This window comes from Sprattus sprattus (assembly GCF_963457725.1).
Source record: "Sprattus sprattus genome assembly, chromosome: 8".
Taxonomy (NCBI): Eukaryota; Metazoa; Chordata; class Actinopteri; order Clupeiformes; family Clupeidae; genus Sprattus; species Sprattus sprattus.
The window spans coordinates 8,209,356-8,236,693 of NC_137927.1; the positions used below are offsets into that span (position 1 = coordinate 8,209,356).

Sequence of the window (27,338 nt, forward strand, 5' to 3'; positions counted from 1 at the left end):
TAGCTGGGTGGAGGGTTCGATGTCGTCTCTGATCTGGTTCAGTAATTGTAGTATTGCGTAGCTGGTTAACCTGTACCGTCTAATGATTTCTGGTTCGCTTAACTGGAAAAGTTTTATTCGCGTTGAAAAAAATCTTTCTGCGCGTTGTCTTTGCTTCGCCTTGTTCTAATAACTGCTGCCATATCGAAGTTTTCAGAATCAATCATAATAGCGCTTCCTGGTTAAGACGTGCTTTTAGGAGGCGGAGAATTATCCCTCAAATAAGAGACGCACTCTCGCCAGGCAGTTTTAGTAAATACCACGCAATACAATATTAGGAGCACTTAACTTCTCTCCTCCAATATATTAGCGGCACACACCCATTTTTCTTTCTACCCTCCCATCAGCGTTAATCTGCGCTTCTACTCAAATGCGCCTCGTTTGTAAATACCGTTTTATGTTTACACCCGCTATTTTACGCCTGAAATGGGCGCAGTCCTGTTAGTAAATCAGGCCCTCATAGTTTCCCATCTCAGGATTGATCATTTGAGAGTTCAGGGTTAGGCTCAGAGTTTGCAATTGTAAAGGCACCACAACAGCAGGTGACACTACAGGGGTATTGGCCTTCCATTCAGCTCATTCAATGGCTGGTGGGTAGTGCAACTAGAGATCAAGAAAGTTGATTTGTCTTATTTTACATTGGTCAGAAACGATTTGGTTGTTTAACTTTCTTTACATCTCTATTATCAAGTATTATTATAGATAGCTCCATGTTACACACATTGCAGACTTGTAACTAACTGTATTGCTAATGCTATATATGTAGCAGACACTTTTATCCAAAGCGACTTACAAGGAAATTGCATTAGGAGCAGTTTTAGGGGTTCAGTGTCTTGCTCAAGGACACTTACACACTTGGTAAGAAGGAGTGGTGAATCGTACTAGCAACCTTCCGATTACTAAGCGACTCCTCTACCCCCTGTACCACTGGCGCTATAATGTTAGCTAGTTTGCCCAGGTTCGTACAGCACATCTAGCGCTTTTCTCTTAATTGTTCTATTATTCATATCTGGATGTTATTACACTAAAGGACAGCAGGAAAGATGGAGGATCTTGTACCCAAAATATCTCCAATTCTCTGGATGGCAGCTCTGTTGACTCTTAACTCACTCTGGTCACCTCTGAAACGGTAGGACACAATATTAGTCTTTAAGCCCCCATATCTCATCTCATTGACAGTGTACTAGTTGGTATACATTACGTCTGGTTGTAAGGAGAACTTACACTTTTGTTTTTGTTACAGCCTTCAACCTCACCAGTGCATAGAGTACATTCTTTTGAATGTCTGAGGACAGAGCCTCATAGGTCTGGAGTTCACCTGTGGGGAGCATTCAATGCGTCGTTACATCACTGAGGACACCATATGGACATGATCGACCAACTCTGGCCAACCAAACTGCAAGTTGACGTGACCAGCCTACTTTGACTTAATTCTGACGAAACTGTGAGCAGTGAGTCACATGGAACAGGTGAGCTGAGGTAGTCATACCTGCAAGGATGAGTTTCAGACAGTAAGACTGGACCGCAGGTATGTACTGTCTCTCGGTAAACACCAGGGCACTGTTCTCAGTCAAATGACGGAAGATCACCTGTCCAGAGAGTTTGGCAAATTTTACTTGGGCGCCACCCTTCTGTGCTGTGCTGCTCATCCCACAAATGCATGATCCTTACAAGTTGGACATCATTGTAAAGGTAAATAAACAGGCTTTCCGATAATATCAAATACAATGCTAATTAGCATTGTAACAAAGGAGAAATAATCAACAAACACAAATGTCCAAACTTTTTTGACGAGTTTCTTTTTTTATATATATACTGTATATATATATATACAGTACTGTGCAAAAGTTTTAGGCAGGTGTGAAAAAATGCTGTAAACTAAGAATGCTTTCAAAAATGGAAGTGTTAACAGTTTATTTTCATCAATTCTTCATAAATTAACAAAATGCAGTGAAGGAACAGAAGAAAATTCTAAATTAAATCAATATTTGGTGTGACCACCCTTTGCCTTCAAAATAGCATCAATTCTTCCAGATACACTTGCGCACAGTTTTTGAAGGTACTCGGCTGGTAAATTGTTCCAAACATCTTGGAGAACTAACTACAGACCTTCTGTGGATGTAGGCTTCCTAAAATTCTTCTGTCTCTTCATGTAAACCCAGACAGACTCGATGATGTAGAGATCAGGGCTCTGTGGGGGTCATACCATCACTTGCAGGACTTTCTGTTCTTCTTTAAGCTGAAGATAGTTGTTAATGACATTGGCTGTATGTTTGGGGTTATGTTCCTGCTGCAGAATACATTTGGTGCCAATCATACGCCTCCCTGATGGTATTGCATGATGGATTAGTATCTGCCTGTATTTCTCAGCATTGAGGACACCATTCATCCTGACCAAATCTCAAACTCCACTTGCAGAAATGCAGCCCCAAACTGGAAAGGAACCTCTACCATGCTTCACTGCTGCCTGCAGACTCTCATTATTGTACCTCTCGCCAGCCCTTCGGCGAACAAACTGCCTTCTTCTACAGCCAAATATTTCTAATTTTGACTCATCAGTCCAGAGCACCTTCTGCCATGTTTCTGCACCCCAGTTTCTATGTTTTCGTGCTTAGTTCAGTCACTTGGCCTTGTTTCCTTGTCGGGGTAGAGCTTTTTGGCTGCAACTCTTCCATGAAGACCACTTCTGGCCAGACTTCCCCGGACAGCAAATATCTGTACCTGGGTACCACTGGTTTCTGCCAGTTCTGAGCTGATGCCACTGCTTGAAATCTTCCGATTTTGAAGGTAAATAAGCTTGATGTGTTTTTCATCAGCTGCATTAAGTTTCCTTGGCTGACCACTGCGTCTACGATCCTCAACGTCTTCTTCAAAAGAGCTTGAACTGCACATTTTGAAACCCCTGTCTGCTTTGAAATCTTTGTCTGGGAGAGACCCTGCTGATGCAGTATAACTACGTTGTGTCTTGTTGCTGTGCTCAGTCTTACCATGTAAATGGATAAAAAATAAACATTTATTGTTTACATTTTTCAAAGCATTCTTAGTTCATAGCATTTTTTCACACATGCCTAAAACTTTTGCACAGTACTGTATATATATATATTTACACAAAATTAGAACAGAGTTAGACCAACTGCAAAGTCACAGTACACATTTTTTATAGTGAGCCGTAAAGCTGCAGGTTTTGGTAGACCATTACCTGATATGTTTGTAAGAAGGGCTGGAGGATAGCTCGGAGAAAGGAAGCTGTGTCTGTACCATGTTCTGTCACAACCAGCTCTTGATCAGAAGTCTGCAGTGCCCCACACCTCACCAGCCGCGAACAGCCCTCCTCAAAGTCCTTTAGTAGAGGCAGGATAATGGATAGAATGGAAGTTCCATTTTAGAGAATTCAAGAGTTTAATAGTACTATATTTGTCATTAAATAACAGAGGGATTATCATGTTTCAAAAGTCTGTCTTGGTTGCAGTGACCAGCTCAAAGAAACATAAGTCAACTTAACCTGATGTCATCCCTTACCTGGGCAGCCATTCCAGGCACAAAGACAAACTCATTGGAGAAAAGGTCCTGCAGGAATTTGAAGCGTGTGAAGACATCCTCTATGAAGTAAGAAACACAGGTAGATGTGTGAAATATTTAGTTGAATTATTGTTGTATTGTTGTTGTTTATCTGTGATCAAATGAGGGTGAAATTTTCTCTCTGCAGTAAAATAAAGTTAGTGCCAGAGGGGCAGGATGTGGAGGGTTAGCTTCAGCCAGTAGACATCTTTAAAACTGTTGGACCGTGGGTTACAGATGGCCACAAAGTATTTTGTCTGTGTGGATTGGTGGATAGCAATAAAGGAGACTGGCTGCTGATATTTGTGTCAAGGCTAATATCATATTAGCCTTATATAAAGGCAATATGGGAACAATTTAAAACATCATCAAAGAGTACAACAATATATAGATAGGTGATATGATTTGGCAATGGCTGTGAATGAAAAAAATAATTTTGGCATATCTCTGGAAGTTAGAGATGCTTTTTATACATACTTTTGTGGGCATCTGTAATGTGGCACCTTATTGGCTTTTCATTGAAATGGTCCCGGAAGTGAGCACCCACGGTCTTACACTTTTAAAGATGTCTGCGGGCAATTTTGTACTTCCATGACTGAAACAACTCATATAGAACAACTCGTTAAAATTAATGAACTTACTAAAATAGCATCGGCCATTGAAATTAATGGGTGTGGTACTTCCTCACTCTCTCTAGGTCTATATAATCTCCATGGTTAGTGCAAGTGAGTCTTTGCACTTCATGCTGTAATGTAATAAACAGTAGTTTATGACTAATGGGTTGGAGACCTCTGTGTGGCCATACCTTTCTATCGAACTACTCTCTGTTATCTTTCCCTATCTGTCCCTCTCACTCACCCTTTCTGGTGTTGGGAGTGGTTGCCATAGCGACAGCGACCAGGGAAGGCCGCACAAAAACGTGCAGCGCCAGGTTCCTGTAGGAGGCGCACATGAGCATGACAACCGCACGCTTCAACACGCCTGCCTCTGGAGTGACGGAAGCCTCCCCGCCAGGACCCTGCTCCTCCAGAAGCAGCACTCTGCCCCCCTCACAACAAACCATTGACTGGTGGAGGGACAGGCTGGATGACATCACTTCCTCATTAGAAACCTGAGCTGAAACGGGCACGGCATATTAGGTCACGTTTCATTTGGGATAGGTAGTGGTAAAATGTTGAGGATCCAGAGAAAGAAAACTTAATGATAGTAATTCTTCCTGTTAAATTGTTCCAGTTCCTGAGATTGTCCTTGCCACCATCGCCGTAGTGCTTACTCTTGGGGGTTCAGGTTCAGCAGAAAGTTTAATTTATCTCTAAAGCTTAGACAACCTTCCAGTGCAAAATAGACCGTTTCTTCCTGCTGTTTTCGCTGTCAAAATAAGGTCTTTGATGTGATTTTATCATATTTATCTCAGGCTCTTACCAGGCCAGTTAAGCCGGGCCCCAAACTTCAGGACCAGCCCCCGTAGCCAGGCGGCGCGCTGGGTGAGGGTGTCCAAGCCCAGGCCCTCGGGGCTCTGGAGCAAGATGAGGGCTATGAGGCTCCAGGGGCTGAGGACCATGCCTCTCTCCTGCAGACGGACCACTCCGTGGGCCACCACACTCACGAACGCCTGGGTCTCCTCACTGGGATTCTGGGGCATGTCTCTGGGAGATTCAGAGATTAAGAGTAAGAGGAGATTGGTTTGAGAGAAAGAGAGCAAGAGAGAAAGAGAAAGAGAGAAGGAAAGTAGAAAGGGATAGAGAGAGAGAGAGCGAGAGAGGAGGACAGACATGAAATGGTGTGAGAGTTTGAGAGAGGTGACACAAAGATTAAAGACTTCAACATTCTGTGTAGGTCATTTCAGTTTCAGTTTTTAGTCAATAAACAGTTTTTGTCCGGATGTGTGCCAGGGCAGCTCTTGAAGGAAAGCCAGCTTTGTTGCTGTTGGTGCTCAAACTAGTTGTTCCAGGCATGCACGCTTGTGTCCAGGTGCCATGGTCATGTTTTGCCCAGCACAACTGAATAGAAACCAATGGATCTCCTTTGCAATGTTGCGATCATGCTTTATTGAGAGAGATGAAACTATTTTCTAAGGAAGGTAAGGAAGTGTTGCAGTCCACACCTGAGAACTAGGTCATACTGCAAGTGGTTGATTCTCCCCTTGGCAAGCTCTCTCACAGAGATGGGCTGGCCAAAACACACATGCATGGAGCCATAATCATCCTCCAGAACTTTTCGAGCCTTGAGGAGACCCTAAGCAATCACAGACAGACGAGATTTAATTCGTGACCAGAATTACATTACTTTTAACCACATTCTGACCAACAATTGTGTGACAGTTAAAAATACTTCAAACAATAATGAAATTGAGGTGTAAATCAAATGTATCTATCAGAGGTGGGTGTGTTGACAAACTTTGCATGCCAGAATCCCAACAGCTGTCAAGTTTTGAACTGGCGAGCTTTGCTAAACTGGGGTTTAAGGGAGGAATCCTGTAATGTAGTTTTAAAAATCACAGCGTACTATAATGGACTCTTTTGGTTTGGGAAATCCCAGCAGCTCATGGGCCAGCAGAGACTCGTCAAGCACCCGATCATAGCTGATGCTGATGGGCACCAAATTGATATCATACACCTCGCCTTTAAAAAAAGGCTCCAGAACCATGTCCATCATGCCTACACACACAAACACACAAGCACACAAAAAGTGTTGTTAATAAATATACACAAACACAGATCTCATTTATATCCACCCTGCTTGACAATGGATTTTCTTAATCCTGCACATTCACAGAAAGACAGAAACACACATCAGTTGCAAGAGCAGACATCATATCTTCATCATATCTACATATCATATCTGTAAGTCGATCCTTCAGCTCTGGAAAAAACATCCCAGAGATTTATCCATATCACTAATCTACTGTATAAATCGTCCCATGTCTCACCTAGTTTGGGATTCAAAGACTTCAGTGTTCGGCTCCGATATCCTTCGACATAAAACTCCAGAGGGGCATAGCCAGTCTGTCAAGACAGTTAGGTCCCAGACATTTTACTGCAAGGACAGGTTCATTCCAATGCAAAAGAATCAACAGACATGGATGCAGTGAGGATGCGCTTAGGAAACGCGGCATCACAAGACAGAATAAGATGTATTTGTCTTGATGCGTTGTTACTGCACTGTTACAAATGCAAATCAATGCAAAGGCACATTTACCAACAGTTAATATTTGAAACAAATCTATTTTGGTTTGTCTTTGTCTTGTCTTCAAGTGTGATACTTAATAATAATATTAATACCTTTTGGAACTGTCTATCTCACCACTCGTTTAAGATTGACCGTGAATCATTTTCAGATTAGATCTTGTGGCTTGTGGTTTGAGATTGTAATTAACCTTGACTCATATGGAGAATTACAATCTCAAACCACAAGCCACAAGATCTAATCTGAAAATGATTCACGGTCAATCTTAAACGAGTGGTGAGATAGACAACCAAATGCACATACCCTCACAATGGTTCTGACATACTCCGACAGCACTGCCCAGTAGAGCTTATCTGCCCTTATTGCCCGGCGGATAAAGAATGCTCCGGAACGACGCAGTAGCTCTCCAATCAGCCTCATCCCCATGAGAGCTGGAAGCGAGGATGGCGAGAGAGAGACAGTTGAACAAATAGGTACAGCGAGTAGTCAGTTAGAAATAATTATATTAATGTAAAAGAATAGCTTTGTGTCAAGTCTTAAGCCAAATTCAAAAAGAAATCACAAGGAACTTTCTTAACCAGCAATTTGACTTGAGTGGGTCAAAACATTTAGGTCTAGATTAGGCTAAATTGTACATTTGCCAGATATACACTTCACATTTCAAAAACTCAACGAGTGGCTTTTTCTAACAAATACTTACGAACTCCTGCAGCGATGACCGGGATGGATAGGTCGTAGGTGAACAGGATGTAGGAGAGAACCAGGAAGTCCACATAGCTCCTGTGATTGGGCAACAGGATGACTGGCTGCTCCTGAATGGCCTCCCTAAGCTGATGGTGATGGATAAATACAACATGAAGAGCAAGCATAATGGAAGCATAATGGAAAAGGCTAGATTAGAGGTCCACTATGCTGTTCTTTATCACTGGTGTTATCCAGTTTTATGTAAATATGTAGTGTGTGTCTGTTTTTTAATACACAGACTTGTCAATACCCTCAAGTTCCTCAATATAATATCTTGTCAATATGTTCAATTGAATTCAACCCCTCTGTCAATTGCATTTCACTTATGTATTTATCAGAAGCGATGGTATATAGGTCAGGGGTCTTCTACAGGGGGTCCGCGGAGGTACTGCAGGTTGATAAGATCATTTTTTTTAAATTAAAAAATTCAACCAATTTTTTTTCCCACAAATTTAAATGTCTTCCAAATCAGAATTGTCTTTATTCCCTTTAAATTTACATTAACATAAATCCCACATATTCTAGCGAACGTATAAATTGATTGAGAAGACGTTATCTTTCAGTCCAATCGACACATTCAGCTACCCACAGGAGCTCTCTCAAGCTGGGCACCGGTTCACTCACAGCACCTTTCATGCACAGGCACTAGCCAATCAGATCGCGTTTCTGCTCAAGTCTAAAGAGCGCGAAGGTCAAAAATAAAAGATGACGAGCCAAACTCCATAGCTGGTCTTGTTTGTACCTATAAATTGTTAGTTTGACATTTGCTTAGATTTAAAAAAATAAAGAGAAATAGACACTGTACAAGGTCAAAAAAACGTTAATTGTAACTGAAAAATAAGTGAGGATTTGCAAGGTGTGTGAGCCTCCTAGCTAATGTTAGCAAGCTACTACCTACAATCTTAACAACTTGCTAGCGGTGTGATTGGTTTGTTGACCTGTCAATCTCACTATAACGTCTACGTTGTCAACACAACTCCATGCGCCAGACTCCTCCTCCGTCATCCGTTGGATCGTGTCAGTCAGGAGTAATTGAAAAGAAGATACATCTCCTTAATGTGGGAGGATGTGTGCCATCGACACAATAACAGGGTAGCTATGTTTATTTGGCACTAGGCCCAGTATATTATAAACAAAATTTTATGCAATTTATATAGTAGGGGGTCCCTGCTCATCTCGCCATCAGTTTGGGGGTCCCTGGCCTGAAAAACGTTGAAGACCCCTGATATAGGTGAAGATTTGATCAGTATGTTTGCTTCTTGGTGACAGAGCCTCGATGTGGCCTGAATCTGGATCTGCCCCTTTGATCTACTGGTTGTGCTACAGGAACACATAGCAGGACCAGCATATTTTATACTGCCTGTGATTTTAGCTTACCTATGCCCAATGGCACTGTATCCGGTCACCCTTCGCTGTTTGAGTCTATCCAGGCTCCCCTTCTATATCTCACTCCTCTACAGTGTCTATCAGAGGTACTGTATCTACCACACCCCGCAAAGTTGAAGTGAAACTTTCCCTGCCCCATGTCCCCAACCTTTTAAATTAATAACTGAATATCACCTTGTAAGCGGCTTAATACACCACTGTTGTGAAGCTGATGCACTCACCCGTTTCAGGCCGTCTTCATTCACCAGGATTGTGCGGAAGATTTTTTTGAACACCTTGCTGAGTGTGTACCCCAGCAGTCGAATGGAGCTGAGCTGCTGATTGTGTGACATTTCCTTCAGTATCCCAGAAGCCTCCTCTCTGATGACCTCCACGGGATTTCCACTCTCTGTGGCAATCTACACATGTGATTATTTGTGTGCATTTGTGTGTAGAAAAGTTTAAGTGTAACACACAATCACACTCACACACCTATGCTGCGTCTTACAATCCACTGATTTCTCCCATAGGCATCTTACCTCCTGTGTGATATCATGCAAGTACTGTGAATCGAGCACTGCTTGTGTGAGAGCTCTAGCTGAGCTAGGAGGATGTCCTTTGTATGGCTGGGGAGAAAAAGTCCTTAGGGCATGGCTCAGATCACTGGTCCTTCTCCTCTCCTCCAGAATATCCAAGAATGCACCTGGGTCATGTGTCTTCTCTGTACACTAGGTATGGAACATGTGGTGTCAGCGATAGGATAGGATGCATTGTATTTCTCTCTGACAGGAAAGTCATTGTCACAACTTCAGCCTAAATTATAAAGAGTCAACATGAAGGCATGATTAAAGAAATCAACAGTAGCTATTAATCCTGTGTGTCATGTCAAAAATTCCTGTGTTCAAAAAACGTTCCAATAAGAAACTAAATAATCTGTAACTGAATTGAATAATCTGTAACTAACTGTAATCTGTGATTGGCCCCGTTGCAAATATTTTTCTTGTTCCCCTCACACGGACACACACAGACATAGGGTTGGGTACCGAGAACCGGTACAAATATGGCACCGGTTCCTATACAACCGGTACCGACCCGGACCGAAATGTCACGCAGATTTTGGTGCTTCCTTTCGGTGCCTGAGCCGATTGAAATGAAGAACAGCAACAAATCATGCAGCTAAATGAACTAAATTTACGTAAAATGTTGTAAAAAAAAAAAAAAAAAAAAACGATACCAATCTCTACACACACACACACAACCACTCCAGGCAATTGCAAAGCAGACAATTGCTATGTCACCATGGAGAGGCTCACCATGAAACACCCATCCTGCAAACCAGTGGCTGCTGTTGGTGGTGCTGATCAAAGGCTGGCCAAAGCGCCAAATGTATCAACGCTAATCTAACAGCCTGTCCTGGACTCATAGGGCCTACCACCTAACCTTAATATCTCCAACTACCAAACATCGGAAATAGCTTTAAATAGCCTACACTTACAAATCAACACAAAGGTAGCTTACACAGTATGCCGATACGATACGCATAGAACCATTAGCCATTAAGAAAAGCACCACAACTCATTATAGGCCTACACAATATGAATGAATGGATAACAGCACCTGATCACACATCACTTGCATTTATAGAATTCACCAATTAAACCAATTCACCAATGACCACTCATCAACAATAACACAGCGGCCAAATGTTATCACAGACACTAGATGGTAGATGCGCATTTTTCAGCATATGAGGTAGGTTAACAATTACATTACAAAGAGAACTTGCAACAAAGAGGGATCTGTACTCACCCATTTCTAGTTCATCCTACGGGGCACGGGCCTTGCGCTGAGCAAAGTCATTAACAACACTGCTCAAGTCCAAATTCCTGGCTCTCTATCTAGATTCTTACTTTAGAGTCTGTAGCCTATACAAATTATCTAACAGCGCAAAATGGCCAGAGCGCGAGAGGGCACACTTTCAAAAGTAGGCTAAAGCAGCAAAAAATAGCCCAAATGTGCTCATGCAGCCTCTGAGCCCCGGTGCATCACACCGTTATCAGTTAGGCAGTGTGCATGCCTAACCTGTTAACATGAGAGCCGAAATGAAAACCAACAGGTAAAGCAGCCGCAACACACACGCAATTCCGCCAGTGTGCATAAGGCCATACGTCATGATAACACAATAAGCCTAAGGTGCCCCTGGTAAGAATAATATAGACCAAGGGCTTTTCAAGTCAATGAGGCAGTGATGAAAGCGTAATACTTTACTTGGTGAACCTGCTAACAAACCACATCTTTAATGTATTGTACCTGAATGAAAAATGAATACGCCACATTTTGCTTGATTACATTCTTGTCTATTGCAAACGCACAAGAATACCATGTTTGGCCTACACGAGAGACAATACTTTTTGGGAAACTGTAGACGTTATTTTTGTTTATTTTCATAACATTCATGACAGTTCATCGTCGGCATTTGTTGTCCAACTGAAATGTACAAACGTCCACACGTTAAGGTGGGCAAATAAATACTGCATAACGTTAGTGTATGTTGTTTGTTTCGTGTCCATCGCCGTTAAGACAAGCTCATAGACTAGACACAAAGTGAAAGCAAAACTACAGCTTTCGGTGTATCGGTTCCAATCCACATGTGTAACAATGAACGCAGGCGGCATAATACAACAAAACGTTAATTACCGTCAATAACAGATTCTCCATTTTAAAAGGACCACCATTTAGCAGATGCTTCTTCATTCAGAAAGACCTAGTTCTTCGTTTAGGAACCACTCCAAGGCCGCCTGACCTGGCTGCATGGCTTGGTGGAAACTAGTGGTGGGCGATACTGCAAAATTTGGTATCGATCCGATACCAAGTATTCATAGGGTCAATATCGCCGATACCGATACCGATACGATACTTTTACTTTAAAAAATACTTTTGTGTAGGGAAGAACAGTATGTAATTTTTTTTTCATCAAGACAATGCAAAACCACATTCAGCACAGATTTCAAAGACATGGCTGAGGAAGAAGAGTGTTTGGATGTTGAACTAGCCATGCCTGCAGTCCTGACTGATCCTAGGCTATAAGCTACCTGGGTACTGAGTGACTGCCTCTCTGAAAAGATTCGGCCAACGAACTCTGTCTCTGTGCCGGGGGTCTGGGTGCATTTTCCTTCTCTCTCCGTTGTAGTAGTTCGGCATTTTCCTTGTGATGTGTTTTTAGGTGTTTGTGGAGGTTGGTAGTGTTGCCACAATATCGTATGCTCTTTTTGCAAGTGTCACAACTTGCAGTAGAATCATTCTCTGATGTAAAATAGCTCCAAACAGCGCTTCGCTTCCTCTCAGCCATGTCTCTCATTCAATGTGCGACGCTGCTCTTCTACGTGTTGCGTCAATGAGTCACGTGACGGCACGACAACGAATCACAGCAGAGCAGCATGAGGCGGAGGAAGAGCAAAGCGTGATATGAGAGCAGCGTTTGCCCAGGATTGTAGGGGAGTCTAGGAGACACGAGCAAAGTATAGTGAACCTAGAGGAGATAATTAAATTAAATGATCGATCCCATTACAATTGTATCGATCCGATACCAATACCAGCGTTGGCATCGATAGTATCGATACTTATATCGATCCGCCCACCCCTAGTGGAAACTCCACCTGGCACAGTCACGCCCTCTGCCCTCCAATAGTCCCTTTGAAATCACCAGACTTGGTTGCGTCTAGCCACACTGCCGTCGACACGCGCTACAGGAAGAAAATAAAACCGTTTAAATACCGTTGGGGTCCTGCCACATGTGTTGACCTGCGATGCTTAAATCAGCAGGGCCTGTTTTTTTTAGACACATTCTCATATAAGTGCCGTTTAACTAGACGTAACGCAAAGCGTTACAAAATACGACCGCCAAACTGTTCAGTAGGCCTAGGCTTTGGCACAGAATGAGTCATGGTTGTCAGTGTGTTTGTGTGTTTTTATGTGTTTTGTTAATTTGTTTGTGTTTCATTTTAAGGAATTATTTGTGATAGATTTTGATGATTTGGTTATGTAATGTTTTGTGTACTACTTTTTTGTGGATTGTTTTGGTATATTTTTCTTTTGCAATGTAGTTTGTTAAAACAGGTCAAATAAAGAGGTGTGGAAACAAAGTGAAGTTTCCAACCACCAACAGGTGGCGCTATAGGTGATATCAGTCAGGCATATGTACGCGTTGGGGCTGGATCCAGCGTCTACCCTAAGACATTTTCTCTGGATCAAACAATGTACGCAAGAGTTATAAGAGAGATTTGTGTTTTGTGGCAAGCACTGACAAGTTGGCAAGAGCCATTTTGCTCCATCCATGGACAAAAACTCTACCGAAGATGGACGGTTATAGGGCTTGATGTCCCTGGCAAATTTGGTAATTTTTAGAGCACTTTGACATATATGCGATTGAGTTATAGACACTTTGGCCCAATCCCATTTCTAATCTCCACCCCTACCCTTACCCCTACCCCTTGGCCCTCGCCATTTCAAACGGAGGGGCAGTGGTGGGTAGTAACGCGTTACAAGGAACGCAAATGAGTAAAAAAGTAAATTTTTCGGGTAACGAGTACTTTTTGCGTTCCTTTATAAAGTCTGCACTTTTACTCTTACTCGAGTAAATATTTGAACTAGAATTTTACTCTTTACTCAGTTACATTTCCATTGTGCTTTCATTAAAATTAGTATTGTGATAAAAGTACACATTTCTTTGTTTACTGGAATACAGCATACACGGCAACCAGAGAGGGTAAAAACAGAGAGGTCAGTTAGCTATGCGTTATCGACGCGCCCTCCACAGGTTGCAACATTGTTGTCATTTCATAGCCGCGCAGGAGACAACGTCAAAACGCATCTTCCACTCAAAATGGCCGACTTCCTGTGGCCCTGCCACCATGGCGTCAAGAGACTTTTTGGTGCGTCCAAGCATGATGAAGACGTGTACCGAATTACGTCAAGCTACGCCAAAATAACCCCAATGCGCAGGGTTTTTTGCAATGTTCTAGGGGGGGCGCTACAGAGCCATTTTGCTCCATCCATGGACAAAAACTCTACCAAAGATGGATGACTACAGGCTTGATGTCCCTGGCAAATTTGGTAATTTTTCGAGCACTTTGACATACATGCGATTAAAACACCTAATTTTTGCTTTTTAATTTTTAACTAGGTGGCGCTATACATGTAATGACTGGTTATGGTATGGGTTGACATGGCCCCTTAACACATACAAGAACAATTTGGCCCTCCAAGGCCCTACGGTTCTCGGGATATTCGAAGAAAACTGTGTCGCGCCACCTACAGGCCAGTTGGTGTACAACCATATAAATCAATTTATTGCATGCCCCCCCCCCGTGAAAGGAATTCCACGAAACTTAACGTGCAGTCAGAAGGTGTCATAATGATCCCACACCTCCGATTTTGTGCAGTTCTGACCTTGTCAACTTACAATTAACCTTTTTTACAACACTCCATTTTTGCTTTTTGATTTCTAACTAGGTGGCGCTATACATGAAATAAGTGGTAGTGGAATGGTTGACGTGGCCTCTTAAGTCCAACATACAACAAAATGTGGTCCTCCTAAGCCTTTTGGTTTTAGACTTATTCACAGAAAACTGAATCGCCCCACCCTCTTTTAAAGGGCTCCAGTCCAACGGGGGTGCAACGGATCAAAACGAAAATCAATGGTTCCACGCTTATCTAGTGGGGCTACATGCTCACCCAATTTCGTGCACCCCGGTGTTTCAGTTTCCCGGGAATCGGGAATCGTTGACAGAAAATCAGCAAACAGGTCATAATAAACCTCACTTTTGTGTAGACGTTGTTTGATAATACACTCTTTGTAAAGAGTGGCCTTATATACGGCCATGCCATGACCAAATACGACCACAATATGTTGTGATTTGTCAACAGTTTTTTGCCCTTAGTAAAACCAATACAACATTATGGTCAAGGTCCGATTATAAACCTGTGTAAAACTAACATCACAAAGTTTAAAATAACCAAAAGATCAAAAGTGTTGACTGTTTACTTATTCCAGTGCAAATGATTGTTGTTTGGTAGGTATAATGTAGACTTTATACATTTTTTATAAAAAATGTCCGGTATGTGAAGTGCCATAATCTTGCAAGGGAACGAACGTAGTTGGTAATAACAGCTAGATAATATTATATTTTTGAGGAGGAAATTCCCTCTTGCTGTAAACTGATATACTGTATATAGACGGCATTCACTAATTTCTTGGCAAAGTGGAAAACACAAATCCATTAGCAGCCCACATAAATCTCCCAGAAACACATCCACTGTGCATATACAAAGCTTGGGAAAGTATGTGGTTGAAAATAGGAGGAAAGTGTTAAATAACAACCATTGTAACCTATAGTAGTCAACGTGATATTACAGCAAAAAAGACTAACTGCACAACGACTGAAAGACTAAAAGCATTACGTAACAATTTGCCAATATTTGAGGTACTTTTTAATAGGCAGCTTGTTGTGTCGTTGTGTCTAATGTCGTTCCCACTAGCCATTCAGGATATTCAGTATATAGTTCTGTGTTCTGTCCGAAAAACCCAGCGAAAGATACCAGTAAGCATGTTACGAAGCTTTTATCAGTGCCAACTGGGCTGTTGGTGTTGTTTACAAAGTTTTTGCATACCTTGCTGTTGGCTTGCTAATGTTTAGACCAAATCTTCTTATTACTGCTTTACAAAATACAAGAGAATTTACCCTGATCACAAGTCATATAGTATGTGTTAGAAGAGTTTGCATTTTTAGAATATTACATGTGGGTTGGAGAGTTCAAGAACGTAAGAACAATTATGCTTTTTATTTCGGAATGAACATGATGAACATGTGTCCATTTATAATGACATACTAAATGTGTTAACCTCTAGACAGCGTTTAAAAAATGAGAACAGCTTTAATGTCCTCAACTACAAATGATCATGATCCACATATTCCTACATAAAACTGTAGCCAAAATTATAAACCCACATTCAAGTTACATTAGACATGTTTTTGCTGCTTTATGACTGCAGATGCTTCAGGTAGAGGTGTGAAGTCAAAAGCTAAATATTTGATAAAAGAATAAGGAATGTTTGAGAGATAAAACATTGGTGGAAATATATAATGTGTTTAAATATCTATAAATAATTATCATTATAGCATCGAAATAATGTTTGTAAAAGAGGTGTGAGGATCCAACCCCTTTGTTACTTTGTAACAGTTAGTCGTCTCCAAATGAGAAGAGAAATGAAGCAGCCCAGTGTTCCCCCAGTGGCCGCGGCCACAATAGCTGTCAACAGAGCGGACCCCCCTGCGGTCTTAGACACTTCTGGCCCTGTAGATAGACATAAATGTGTGTTTGTGTGTGTGTGTGTGTGTGTGTGTGTGAGTGTGTGTGTGTGTGTGTGTGTGTGTGTGTGTGTGTGTGTGTGTGTGTGTGTGTGTATGTGTGTGTGTGTGTGTGTGTGTGTGTGTGTGTGTGTGTGTGTGTGTGTGTGTGTGTGTGTGTGTGTGTGTGTGTGTGAGAGTGAGAGAGAGAGAGAGAGAAAGATAGACAGAGAGACAGAGAAACAGAGACCTCATTAACAAATAATGTCTTGATTCACTGGTTGTCACAGACATTTAAAGATTTGAGCATTCACACACAAGCAAACAGACCACAAACACATACACACAAATGGTAAGATACAGACACGTTCACATGTAGGCCCCTACTTTTTTCAGCTGTGTGGTATCTTGCTACAGTGTCATCTGCTGGCTAATCTTTAGAATGGCAGCGTAATAAGAAGTGGAGTATACTCACGCCAGTAAGTTATTTTCGGCTGAGCAATGCTGCTGTGGTTGACCAGGCAGGCATACTCCTCTCCTGGATGGGGGAGGATGCTGATATATTTAAACACTCTGAAGGTCCAGTCCTGCCCATACACTAAGTCAGAGGACTCTGTGGGACCGGCGAATGGGCGTCCATTGAGAAGGAAGCTGATCTCTATATCTCCAGGGTAGAAGCCAGTGGCATAGCAGTAAAGGTAGTTGGGACTTGCTGCCATTGCAGGGACATGGCTGTACACATTCACTGAAGGGCTTACTGTTTGCATAAATAGAAAAATAAAAAAGTTAAAACAGTATGTACAGAGAATCTCTGATTAAAGTTTGTTCTCATGCAAAATATCTCCTGTTGATAATACACACTTCTTGACTTTACACTACTGGCTGTTAAACACCAAAGTAATAATCTCAAAGAGGTTATAAAGGGTGGGTTGGTGTGGTTGTTCCTCTTAAGAAATGGTTAATTTCTGACGAGAACACAATGGTACTTCAACAGATTCCTGTCTACACTAAGTAGCCCCAAATAGACAGTAACAGACTCTAAATTCAAAATGGTAGAATGATTAATAATGTACTTAACGTTTAGGCGGCTTTGCACCATTAGTCTGCTTGATCAACCTGTCCAGATAGTCCTGTTGGCGTGGAAAGGCGTTGGTGACCTCTGACACACAGTACATGCGCTCCGATGCCTCCAGCACGGAAAAGCCTGCCGTGGCACTAGGTCGCAGCAGGAAGGTTTTCTGAGAGGAGTTGAAGTATGCAAACACAGCCTCATTCACCAGGACCAGCACTCCCTGCTCCACAGAGTTCCTGCTAGTCAATCTGGTGTAGGCGAGGATGCTTACTGCTTCGTAATCTGCATAGACACAGTGTAGCCTATATTCATTATACATTCCATAAAAAACTGTCCAGATTAATTACAATAAGAATTATTAGTTTGTGGAATAATAGCTTGTTTGCCAGGAAAGCTCACACTAAAATCATACTAAATATCTACTGCATTTAATACATATTCTCCATGTAAGTGAACTCTAAACTGTGTACTATTTCTAAATTAAATTAAATGGTATTTCCTCCTCCCCGCTGCAAACTGTTCTTTTGGCAATATGTGCCTATGCTTGACTTTTGTTTTCACTTTATTAGAAAATGAAAATCATGTATTTTAGATTGTATGAGTGCACTTACAGCCTCAGTTGCCCATACGAAACCTTTCTTTATATAGTAGGGTTACCTTAACCTAATGGTTACTGTTGTAGAAAACCACACTCTCATATTTCAATAACATGTAAAACTGCACCAACTGGTTTTATTCCGGTTGTCAGTTATCTCGTGAAGTCTAGTACCTGACACTGAGCAATGTAGCCTACAGCAAACCACACTGGATGTGGCACAAAAGCCTTAATACATAAATACGAATATGGTATTCTGTTTCAATAATGGCATTTGGCTGTTTATTAAACCGATTTAGCTGCATGTCAATGTCATTCGTAATAAATTCATGTCAGTTTCGCACATTGTGTGCCTGATGGTAATACTTTTTCAGCGAAACGCGGAAATGTTTACCAAAGGCAACATTTGTCTTTTGCACCAGTTCAATTTAGCTGCCATCATGGTTTTGACTTCATAGTGGTGTATTTAGGATTTTTAGAAGTCTTACCTGTCCATGCCATCATATTGTGCGAAAACTGCAATATCCAAAACAACACATTTAGTGCGAGAATTGTGCCCATCTTCCCCTCCCTTTCTCTTATTTTATGATCTGAGACGTATTCAGTCGACGGATTATTTCGTCTATTTTGTTTCGATTTCGATTTGCTGATCAATGTCGAGGAATTTTTACAACTCAACGTCGAGGAATTTTTAAAACTATGATCATTCAGTTTTGTGCAATATTGCTTGGAATGTCTTCGTTGTTCGCGAGAGGTAAGGTTTTAATATATTTTTGATTACTAAACTAAAGCGTTTACGTCGTCATCCAAATGATATACGTCTTGGACAAACGGTTCAATGTAAAATATCTTCTGCGACATTCGGAAAAGCTATGGCGGTTTCCTCCTCCAAACATTGCGAACCAGGGAAAATGTAGCCTATTTTTGAGACAATTTGTCACTGTATAGAAAAATTCATGCAGCAGACTTACCAATGGGATATTAAATTCCAAATGCAATACTGTGCTAGAAGGCTGTGCAATCTGGCACACTCATTAAGGACAGTCCCTTCTTTATTCACACCAAGTTTCATGTCTCTCATTAGATTCATCCTGCAGACTTACCTATGGGATATTAAATTTCAAATGCAATACTGTGCTAGAAGGCTGTGCAATCTGGCACACTCATTAAGGACAGTCCCTTCTTTATTCACACCAAGTTTCATGTCTCTCATTAGACCACTCTAGGGCCACCAACGGGTCAAAGTTGGACTTGTGTTAACACACGCAACTTTTGAACCGTATGACCGATTTTCAAAAATGAGGTACCATTGGATTCCCTGGACCAAGACAAATTAAACACATATATGACTTCACTTCCTGTTTGGCGCCTTTTCTGCTGAATTTGAGTGGCTTTACCGGACAAACGGTTGTCAGGATCAAAATTATTTTCCATAACTTTTGTGAGGCTAAGTCTGCAGATCATCTGTGGTGATTTTGAAGAAGATTTGAAAAAAAAATTACCATATGGTTCTAGGGGCTGCCATTGACTCCCATGTTACAAGAATAATACTAACAGAAACAATAGGTTACCTCCTTACGGAGGACACCTAACAAGATACTCTGGGGAACAGGGGGAATTAAAAATGTACTATGCCATCAAAATTTATTTCTGTAGATGTGATGTGATTTTGTAAGTATTCACTCCCAATTGCTTCCTGCACCTCTAAACCATGTTATGGCCTACTGTCTAACTGATGTAACTTGTCTTCCCTCTTACATTTTGGATAGACGAATTCACCTATCAGCAGTATATTGGCTGTGCCTTCAACTCCCAGGGTCCTGCTGGGCGCTTCTGGCGTTACGGATACAACTCTAAAGACATCATGCATGTGGATCTGGGGAAAGAGGCAGTTGTGTCTACAAGTAATGAGGGGAGTTTTATGGCAGAAGAAAGGCAAAGTAAAGATTACTTCAAAATCAAGGAATTTCGACTGAAGAGGATATGTTCTGCAGTCCAGACTGTCTTCTCACAGTCCAACAACTCTCTCTCCCGAGCAGGTAGGCCTGAAAGCACTGACATATGACAGCTCTCAATCTTAAGAATCAGTGTTTATCACTTTGCAGTTTGTCATTCAAAACATCACTGTGTGTCCCATTGCAGCTAAACCCACCGTTAGAGTGTCTTTGGGAGAGATGAAGGGACAGGAGTATCTCGTGTGCTCTGTGCAGGGTTTCTACCCCAACACCATTCGTGTGCGCTGGGTTTATGGAGGACACATTCTGTACTTTGGCACCACAACCACCGGCCTTCTGCCTCACAGAGATGGAACATTTCAGATGACCAGTTATCTAACTCTGGGGAACAAAACACTTCAGGATATTGTCTGTGAGACAGAGCACATCAGTATTGATGGAAATGTACAGGCCACCCTTGGTAAGTTGTGACTGTCTACATAATGCTTGCATAAGGATTAATTTATTATTAGAATTTGTGAAAATAGCATTGGTACAGTCAGAGGTTCTATGATATGAATATGATATTCATGACATTTCTGTTTATTTCAGAGGACAAGTATTCAAACCTTGGATTCTTAGTAGGAATTGCCTTCATGTCATTCCTTCCGGCATGTCTGATACCACTGGGTGTTACAGCTATAATTGTCTGTATGAAGAAGAACGGGACCCCGAGCTCAGTCAATGACTCTTTGGACCGGCCTAGTGATGACTGTGATATTCCTGCCACTGTGAGTCTGATGGACCTGGAAGGGGCCCAGATCCCAGTCCAGTGAAGACATCTGTTGCGACTCAGGCCCTCTAGTGGATATTTTAGTTTAGTGCAGTCTGAGCTAGTGAATTAAGTTTAGGAGGGAGGATGTAAAGTTACTTTTTTTGGTATTTTGGTTAATATTGCATAATTAAAGATGGGTCATTTCGAATTGTGATCGTTTATTCACACATGAAGGCTAAATCAACACAAGTAATACTGAACAGAACCCCCAACCCTCAAAACATAAAAGGATAGAAGTAAACACATATCAAAGAAAACTATTTGGATGGTTGAGGTTGATATTAAATTAAGTTTTACAATTATTAATCAGTGAACCTCACATGTAAAAAAGCTTTTTGTCAGTTTAGGGACAAAGTAGACAGGTGTGACAAATTCTGACATAGAGCAGGACTTTAGAACGAAGGCAGCCCTTCTTCAAAATCTTTAAATATGCAACATGCAATTATTTTCAAAAAAGATAAAAACGCTTTTTGAGACATTTAACGGCTAAATAACTAATCTCTCTTATCTTTATATATATTCCAGCAGAGAAAATCTAAACAATTTGCAAAAACACATGATCAAGTGTACTAAGAAACATTATAATTTCATGGTGAATTTAGAATTGCATCATTGTGGTAGAACTAGCAGCATCTCTCCCAACTGATGGCCACTGACTAAACAAATGACCAATGCAAACTTATGACTCGATTTCAGACTTATTGGACAACTGTGAAAGGTTATCCTGAGAAGTGTGTATTAGTGCGAGAGAAGTGTATTATAAGTCTAGGTAAATTGTTGTCGCTTGAGCAGCCCTACCTATATTCCACGATATCCGTATTGTCACCGATTATTTCACCACCTTCCCTGAAGAATACCTGCTTTACAGTCTGTATGTTAAGGATCAAGAGACCTTCAAGAGCTAGTAAGGGGTAAATATTAACACTGTCACACACATGGTGATAACTTAATATGTTCTTGACCTACAAATCAGTAATATTTTCTGGTTATGGTTGTGGTAAGCATGTTGTTAACCAGTAATGGTTTGTGGTTTATATGAATTTATGTGTTTAGATGTTGACCAGAGCTAAAGAGATCAAGTTCTAGAGCGATGTTGAGTTCATGTTACAGGCTAGTTCTTGAACATGTCGCACAGGAGTTTCTCCATGGGCGTGTTCCCGATGGTGCGGTGGAAGAAGAGAAGCTCAATCCGCTCCGAGCTCACCTGACGCAAAGATGGCAGCAGCAACAGCAGCCTCCCAAACCTGCACACACAGTCCCGAACAGCACAATTATTAAGTGGGTTGTGTGTGTGTGTGTGTATGCCTATGTGAACTGCTTCTCTGTGAGCTTATGATGTGTGTGTTGAGATGTGTGTGTGTGTGTGTGTGTGTTTGTGTGTGTGTGTGTGTGTGTGTGTGTGTGTGCTTGATGGGTTGTTGTACATAATGTCTAGGTCAGTGCCTTTTCTCTTCATGAATACATTTGTATACTTGCAGTGCTAGTTGGAAGGTGTGTATGGTGTGCATGTTAGGTGGTGTGTATGTGTGTGTGTGTACCTCGCAGGTTGGCCTGGGTAATGTGCGCGGATGTGCTGGCCAAGCATCACTTGTGATTGGTCCTGCAAGTTCTCCACCTGATCAGGATCCTTTAGACCTCGAGCCTCTGCTTCACCAAGAGAAAGAGCGACAGAGAGAGGGAAGGGCAAAAAGGGTAAAAATAAAAAGTATGAAGAGGGGCGCACCTTTTGATTATTCGCTTTTTAGTCCTAACCATATCAGGATAGAATGTCAATTCTGATCCTCACTATGTTGTAAACATAATCATATCTTTATACATACATGTGTCCAACCACTGAACTGTTACCTCTGACCATCTCAACCTTTCTCTCTAACCATAATCTTAACGAGAATCTAAAGAATACTTTCGTCACTTATCACAATCATAATTCAATCCTTCATTGCGCACAGTAAGATTAAAAAAAATCAAACTGTGATCACTGAATTTTCTACTGAGCCACTAAGTCCCACTCAGTACCCCATGACCCCAACCATGCCCCACCTGGCTTGAATAGGACGATTGCCTTGAGGCAGGCCAGCTCAGTGGGGTCAGGGGTCAATGTGCGGTAGCGGCTGAAGATCTCCTGGAGCATGCGCACGTCCACACCAGACAGCACAGCCTTGCAAGACATGCTGGGAGCCAAATCAGGCAGCGACAGCAAAGGGCAGCTGTCCAGTGGAAGAGACCACTGGATGGCACACAGCAGGAAGAGCTCGCTCCAGGCCTCCTCAAGAAGAATCACCTACACAAACAGAACAGTGATGTAAACATGTTAACATGTCATTCCAGCTTGCATTGCTTTCATCAACATCAGTGTTCAAGACTTCCATTACTGTCACCTCTTATCTTTGACAACTATGACGTATTTCAGTTTAAATTTCTGTTATTCTGACTCCACCATTTCGACATAGTTTAGACTGTTAAATGTATAGTGTTTAAGGACTGGTAATTCCATTTTTAGAATAAGCCAATGTCGTTGTTTAGCTCAAAACCTTTGTAACCGTAACCCCCTGAAGATGCTATAGGTGCTTGGATGAAGGTGAAAGGTCAGCGAATTGCTCTGATTCCTACCTGATCCCTGAAGGGCAGGTTGGAGAAGACGGGCAGGTTCTTGGCCCATTTCACGGACATAAAGAGAAGGCGAGCCGAGGTCTCGTACACGTTCTCAGGACTGCTGGACGGGTACAGGGACATGTGGTACTCTGAGGACGGCCTCTCTGGCTCGTTACTCGTCACGTCGATGTTCTCGTCAACTGCAGGGTAATATTTACCTATTAGTATTTCAGCATCGTGACTAATTAGTGTACATTTAAATGATAAATAATGCCAAAGGTCTCTTGTGTACAAAAGGGAGGAAGGAGTTCAGCCTCGTATGTTAATAACTCAGGTGGGTGGAAAATAAAACCAGAATTCTTTAGAACTAAACTACACCTATTGCAAAAGAGACTAGTCAAGAATACGTCCAGTTCCTTTTCTCCACCATCAAATATCTTCTACTCTGCTCACCTCTTTGTTTTTTTATTTTTATTTTGGTGTTCTCCATCCTGCTGTACACTCTATATGCCCTTTATCTCCACCCTCCCATTACTGTCTTTTCTTCTATGTCTCTCCTTCCCTTTCATTTAGTGCTGTCCCTCCGTTTACCGTCCCTTCATCTACTCCCCTTGTCCACGCCTCTCCATTCCTTCTCGGTCACACTCCCTTCTCTTTCTCTTCTCTGTCTTACCATCCTCGGGCTCCAGCTTGGCGCAGGTCTCAGCGGTCATCAGGCTAGCCATGAAGCGGTGGTTGTTTTGGGGGCTGGGAGCACCGCGCTGCGCCTGAGCTGAAGAACTCACGGCGGAGGTGATGTGGGGTCGCGGGATGACAACATAAGCGGACGCCGAAGAAGACGAGGAGGAAGAACAGGAGATGGGCTCTCGTGTGGTGGCCAGGTGCTCTTTTTCTGGGTCTATGTCCAGCGAGTCGAGACGCACCTGAGCTGTGCTGCGAGGCTGTCGCTCGTTCTGAACTGCTGTTGATGACAATTGTGAGAGTGAGAAAGAGGAAGTTGTAGATTACACATATTTAAAAGAAGATAGCATACATAGAAAAGTGAGAAAAAGGGAGTTATAGATTACACATATTTAAAAGAAGATAGCATATATACATAGAATAGTGAGAAAGAGGGAGTTATAGATCACACATATTTAAAAGAAGAAAGCATATATAGAATAGAGAGAGAAAGAGGGAGTTATAGATTACACATATTTAAAAGAAGATAGCATATATACATAGAATAGTGATAAAGAGGGAGTTATAGATTACACATATTTTAAAGAAGATAGCATATAGAGGAAGTAATAGATTACACGTATTTGAAAATAAGATAACACATATAGACTAAAAGGAGGGAAGCCAAGTTAGATTTACACATCACGCTATACCCTCTATATTCCTCTCCTCCACCATGTCCTTAGTTGTGAGGGCACCTACCATCCTTGTTCATGCCTGCCTGCAGGCACTTCTTGAGGCGACAAGCCTGGCACTGGTTCCGATGGGCTTTATCAACTGGACACATCCCAGTTCCCGCCTGGCATCTGTAATGCACAAGCGAAAAGATAATGTTAACTGATAATATGGGAATCAAACATCAATTATTTATGGTGTAACCATATTTCTCCTAATTTAAATTACACTTCAGCTCGTATAAAAAAATAGCTGCCCTCTCTATAGCAAAATACACATTGTATAGTTTCAACAATTATGACAAATTAATCTTAAATTGACAGATGATGCACATTAATACATTTAGGTAAATGTTCAAGACGTTAGAGTAGTTATAATGTACAGAATAAATGCAATTACATATATAATAAAACAATAAATGCTATTATATATCTAATAATACAGAATAAATGCTATTTTCCGGGACCTGTAAATGAGCCTCCTCCTGACACTGCGCTTGAAGAAGCCGCTGCAGCCGTTGCAGGCGTAGATGCCGTAGTGTTTCCCGCTGCTGGTGTCCCCACACACCCTACACATTAGGGTGGGGCTCAGGGCCTTCCCAGGACCAGGGCTTTTGGCTGGGAGAGGAGGGAACAGGGAAACAGAGCCTGTGAGAGAGATGTGACCGTTTCTTTGTGTGTGTGTGTTTGTGTGTGTGCCTTTGCATGTATGTCTATATGTTTGTGAGACAGACAGAGAGAAAGAAGGTTTGTCTGTGTGTGCATGAATGTGTGTGTGTGTGTGTGTGTGTGATTGTTTGTGTGTGTGTGTGTGTGTGTGTGTGTGTGTGATTGTTTGTGTCTGAGTGTGTGTGTGAGTGTATGATTGAGAGTGTGTGTGTTTGGCTGTTTGGCTTGATGCTTTTGTGGGTGTCCAACATTGCTGCATTGTTTCAGAGGTTAGTTTGCCATCTGCGCTCTGCTGATGCTCACTCTGTGAGACTGTTCCCTGATGAGCCAAAATGGCCAGCTGAACTCTAAGCCACTTGTGTTCATTAGTACACTAATGACTCTGGATTGACTGTATTTTAAAAGTTGTTTTTCCAGGGAAAATGATACACGGCATAATATTAAACTAATATTAACAGTGAAAGGACACATGAAACAAATGCATAATAAATAGTTCTTTTTTTTGGTTGATCGTTTGAAAGACTTACAATATTCATTAATTATGAATATTTTAATATAAGTAAAGTTCATATATAAGTTAATATAAGTTTTAAGAATGGAAAAAAAGAGAAATTTGCCATATAAATTCAGGACAGTTCAGCCTGGCAATAAATTCCTTCATTACTGTCCCCACTGTGTCCATTACTTTAGGTAATTGTAATCCCCACCCCCACTCCCTGGATCACATCATGGACTTCACCCATCACAACCATTTAAACAGGCTGAATCACTACCTTTTGCCTGAGTTTTCTCTCTTTGTAATAGGACTGAGGTGGTTAAAAGCAACCAGAAAACTGTTTACATTTCAGATCACAATGTCAGATCACAGATCACTTGTGTCATAATTCGTTATTTGGAGAAAAAAAATGTATATACAATATAAACTAAAATACATTTAACTAAAATGAAATAAAATGTGTCTGTACTACTCTCTGTAGCTCAACTGGCAGATCAAGGGAGTGCTGACTACACTAAGATCATGGAGCACATATGTAGATAAAAATCAGTTTTTAATGTACATAGCTATGGATAGATGTGTCTGTTAATTTATTAATTCATTAATTCGGCAAATGGTATTTTGGCATCTCTCACACCCAAACTCATTGTGAATTTGAATATAAGTTTTAAGTTTTTAATTGTCTCTTGTTGTCCAGAAGTGTGTCAGCCATAGATTCCACCTTCTTTCCTCTGTCTATGGCTCTGTGACCCTCATGTGTGGGCTGAACGTGTAGCGGTTGTGTGTGTGTGTGTGTGTGTGTGTGTGTGTGTGTGTGTGTGTGTGTGTGTGTGTGTGTGTGTGTGTGTGTGTGTGTGTGTGTGTGTGTGTGGAGGTGTGGAGGTGTGGAGGTGTGGGTCTTACCCCCTCTGCAGTCATCTGTCCCGATGCTACCAGGAGACTGGCCCGGGGAGGTGCAGGAGGAGAGGAGAGGCAGCTTCGGGAGGCGTTCGTCCATCGTTTCCGTGAGGACGAGTGAGATGAAGAGGGGGAGAGAGGAGGAGGCAACTGACACAAGGGAAGCGCTGGAAACACCTCCTCTCCTGCAGAGCTGACAGGAGTCACACCGGGGGTCCCTCAAAGTTTGACTCCGTATCCAGGCAACCAGACCCTGCGACGATCGCGTGATAGTTCCCCAGGTTCTGCTCACAATGGCACGGCTTGGTCCATATGTTCAGGAAGTTGGCAGTTTAATTCAAACAAATGCAGACTCATAAAGTTAATTGGGTTCTCCAGTCAAACTGCAGTGTCAGGATGCAATGGTTTGTGTCCTGTCCAATGGGACAGATGGCCGAAAGTGCGTACTAGTCAGAGACAGCTGTCCTCGCGTCCACTTGTCTCACTCTGTCTCTCCGTCTCTCTGTCTCTCTAGCTCAGGCAGCTGCTCTTTGTCTCTTGGTAGAGACAGGACCCTCCTGAAAGCGCGCCCTCCACAGTGCGTTTGGTTCCCAGTGGAACTTCTTAGGGGTGCTGA

General features: G+C 41.9%; 4 protein-coding genes across 4 annotated transcripts; 1 reads left to right on the plus strand and 3 right to left on the minus strand.

Moving 5' to 3' along the window:
* Positions 1-1,063: 1,063 nt before the first annotated feature.
* On the minus strand, positions 1,064-12,093 carry LOC308368828 (dihydroxyacetone phosphate acyltransferase-like; the record flags this gene model as incomplete). The annotated part of the gene is made up of 15 exons (XM_080843095.1): positions 1,064-1,160; positions 1,264-1,357; positions 1,529-1,628; positions 3,239-3,379; positions 3,559-3,638; positions 4,456-4,713; positions 5,020-5,243; positions 5,702-5,832; positions 6,103-6,254; positions 6,527-6,602; positions 7,087-7,214; positions 7,484-7,613; positions 9,135-9,311; positions 9,432-9,620; positions 12,031-12,093. The coding sequence occupies 15 exons, from the start codon at positions 12,091-12,093 to the stop codon at positions 1,064-1,066; spliced, it is 2,040 nt and encodes a 679-aa protein (XP_080699221.1).
* A 3,951-nt stretch (positions 12,094-16,044) lies between these two features.
* LOC308368845 (uncharacterized protein) lies at positions 16,045-18,406 on the minus strand (the record flags this gene model as incomplete). Its single annotated transcript, XM_080843127.1, has 4 exons — positions 16,045-16,245; positions 16,714-16,950; positions 17,335-17,592; positions 18,394-18,406. The coding sequence occupies 4 exons, from the start codon at positions 18,404-18,406 to the stop codon at positions 16,118-16,120; spliced, it is 636 nt and encodes a 211-aa protein (XP_080699253.1). The 3' UTR covers positions 16,045-16,117.
* A 198-nt stretch (positions 18,407-18,604) lies between these two features.
* Positions 18,605-20,675, plus strand: LOC308369632 (rano class II histocompatibility antigen, A beta chain; the record flags this gene model as incomplete). The annotated part of the gene is made up of 4 exons (XM_080844133.1): positions 18,605-18,659; positions 19,675-19,944; positions 20,048-20,320; positions 20,452-20,675. 4 exons carry the CDS (start codon positions 18,605-18,607, stop codon positions 20,673-20,675), a joined length of 822 nt encoding a protein of 273 aa, XP_080700259.1.
* Positions 20,676-21,785: 1,110 nt separating this feature from the next.
* LOC308369081 (photoreceptor-specific nuclear receptor-like) lies at positions 21,786-26,822 on the minus strand (the record flags this gene model as incomplete). Its single annotated transcript, XM_080843418.1, has 8 exons — positions 21,786-21,918; positions 22,213-22,318; positions 22,715-22,955; positions 23,285-23,466; positions 23,940-24,227; positions 24,689-24,792; positions 25,128-25,278; positions 26,729-26,822. 8 exons carry the CDS (start codon positions 26,820-26,822, stop codon positions 21,786-21,788), a joined length of 1,299 nt encoding a protein of 432 aa, XP_080699544.1.
* Positions 26,823-27,338: the final 516 nt, after the last annotated feature.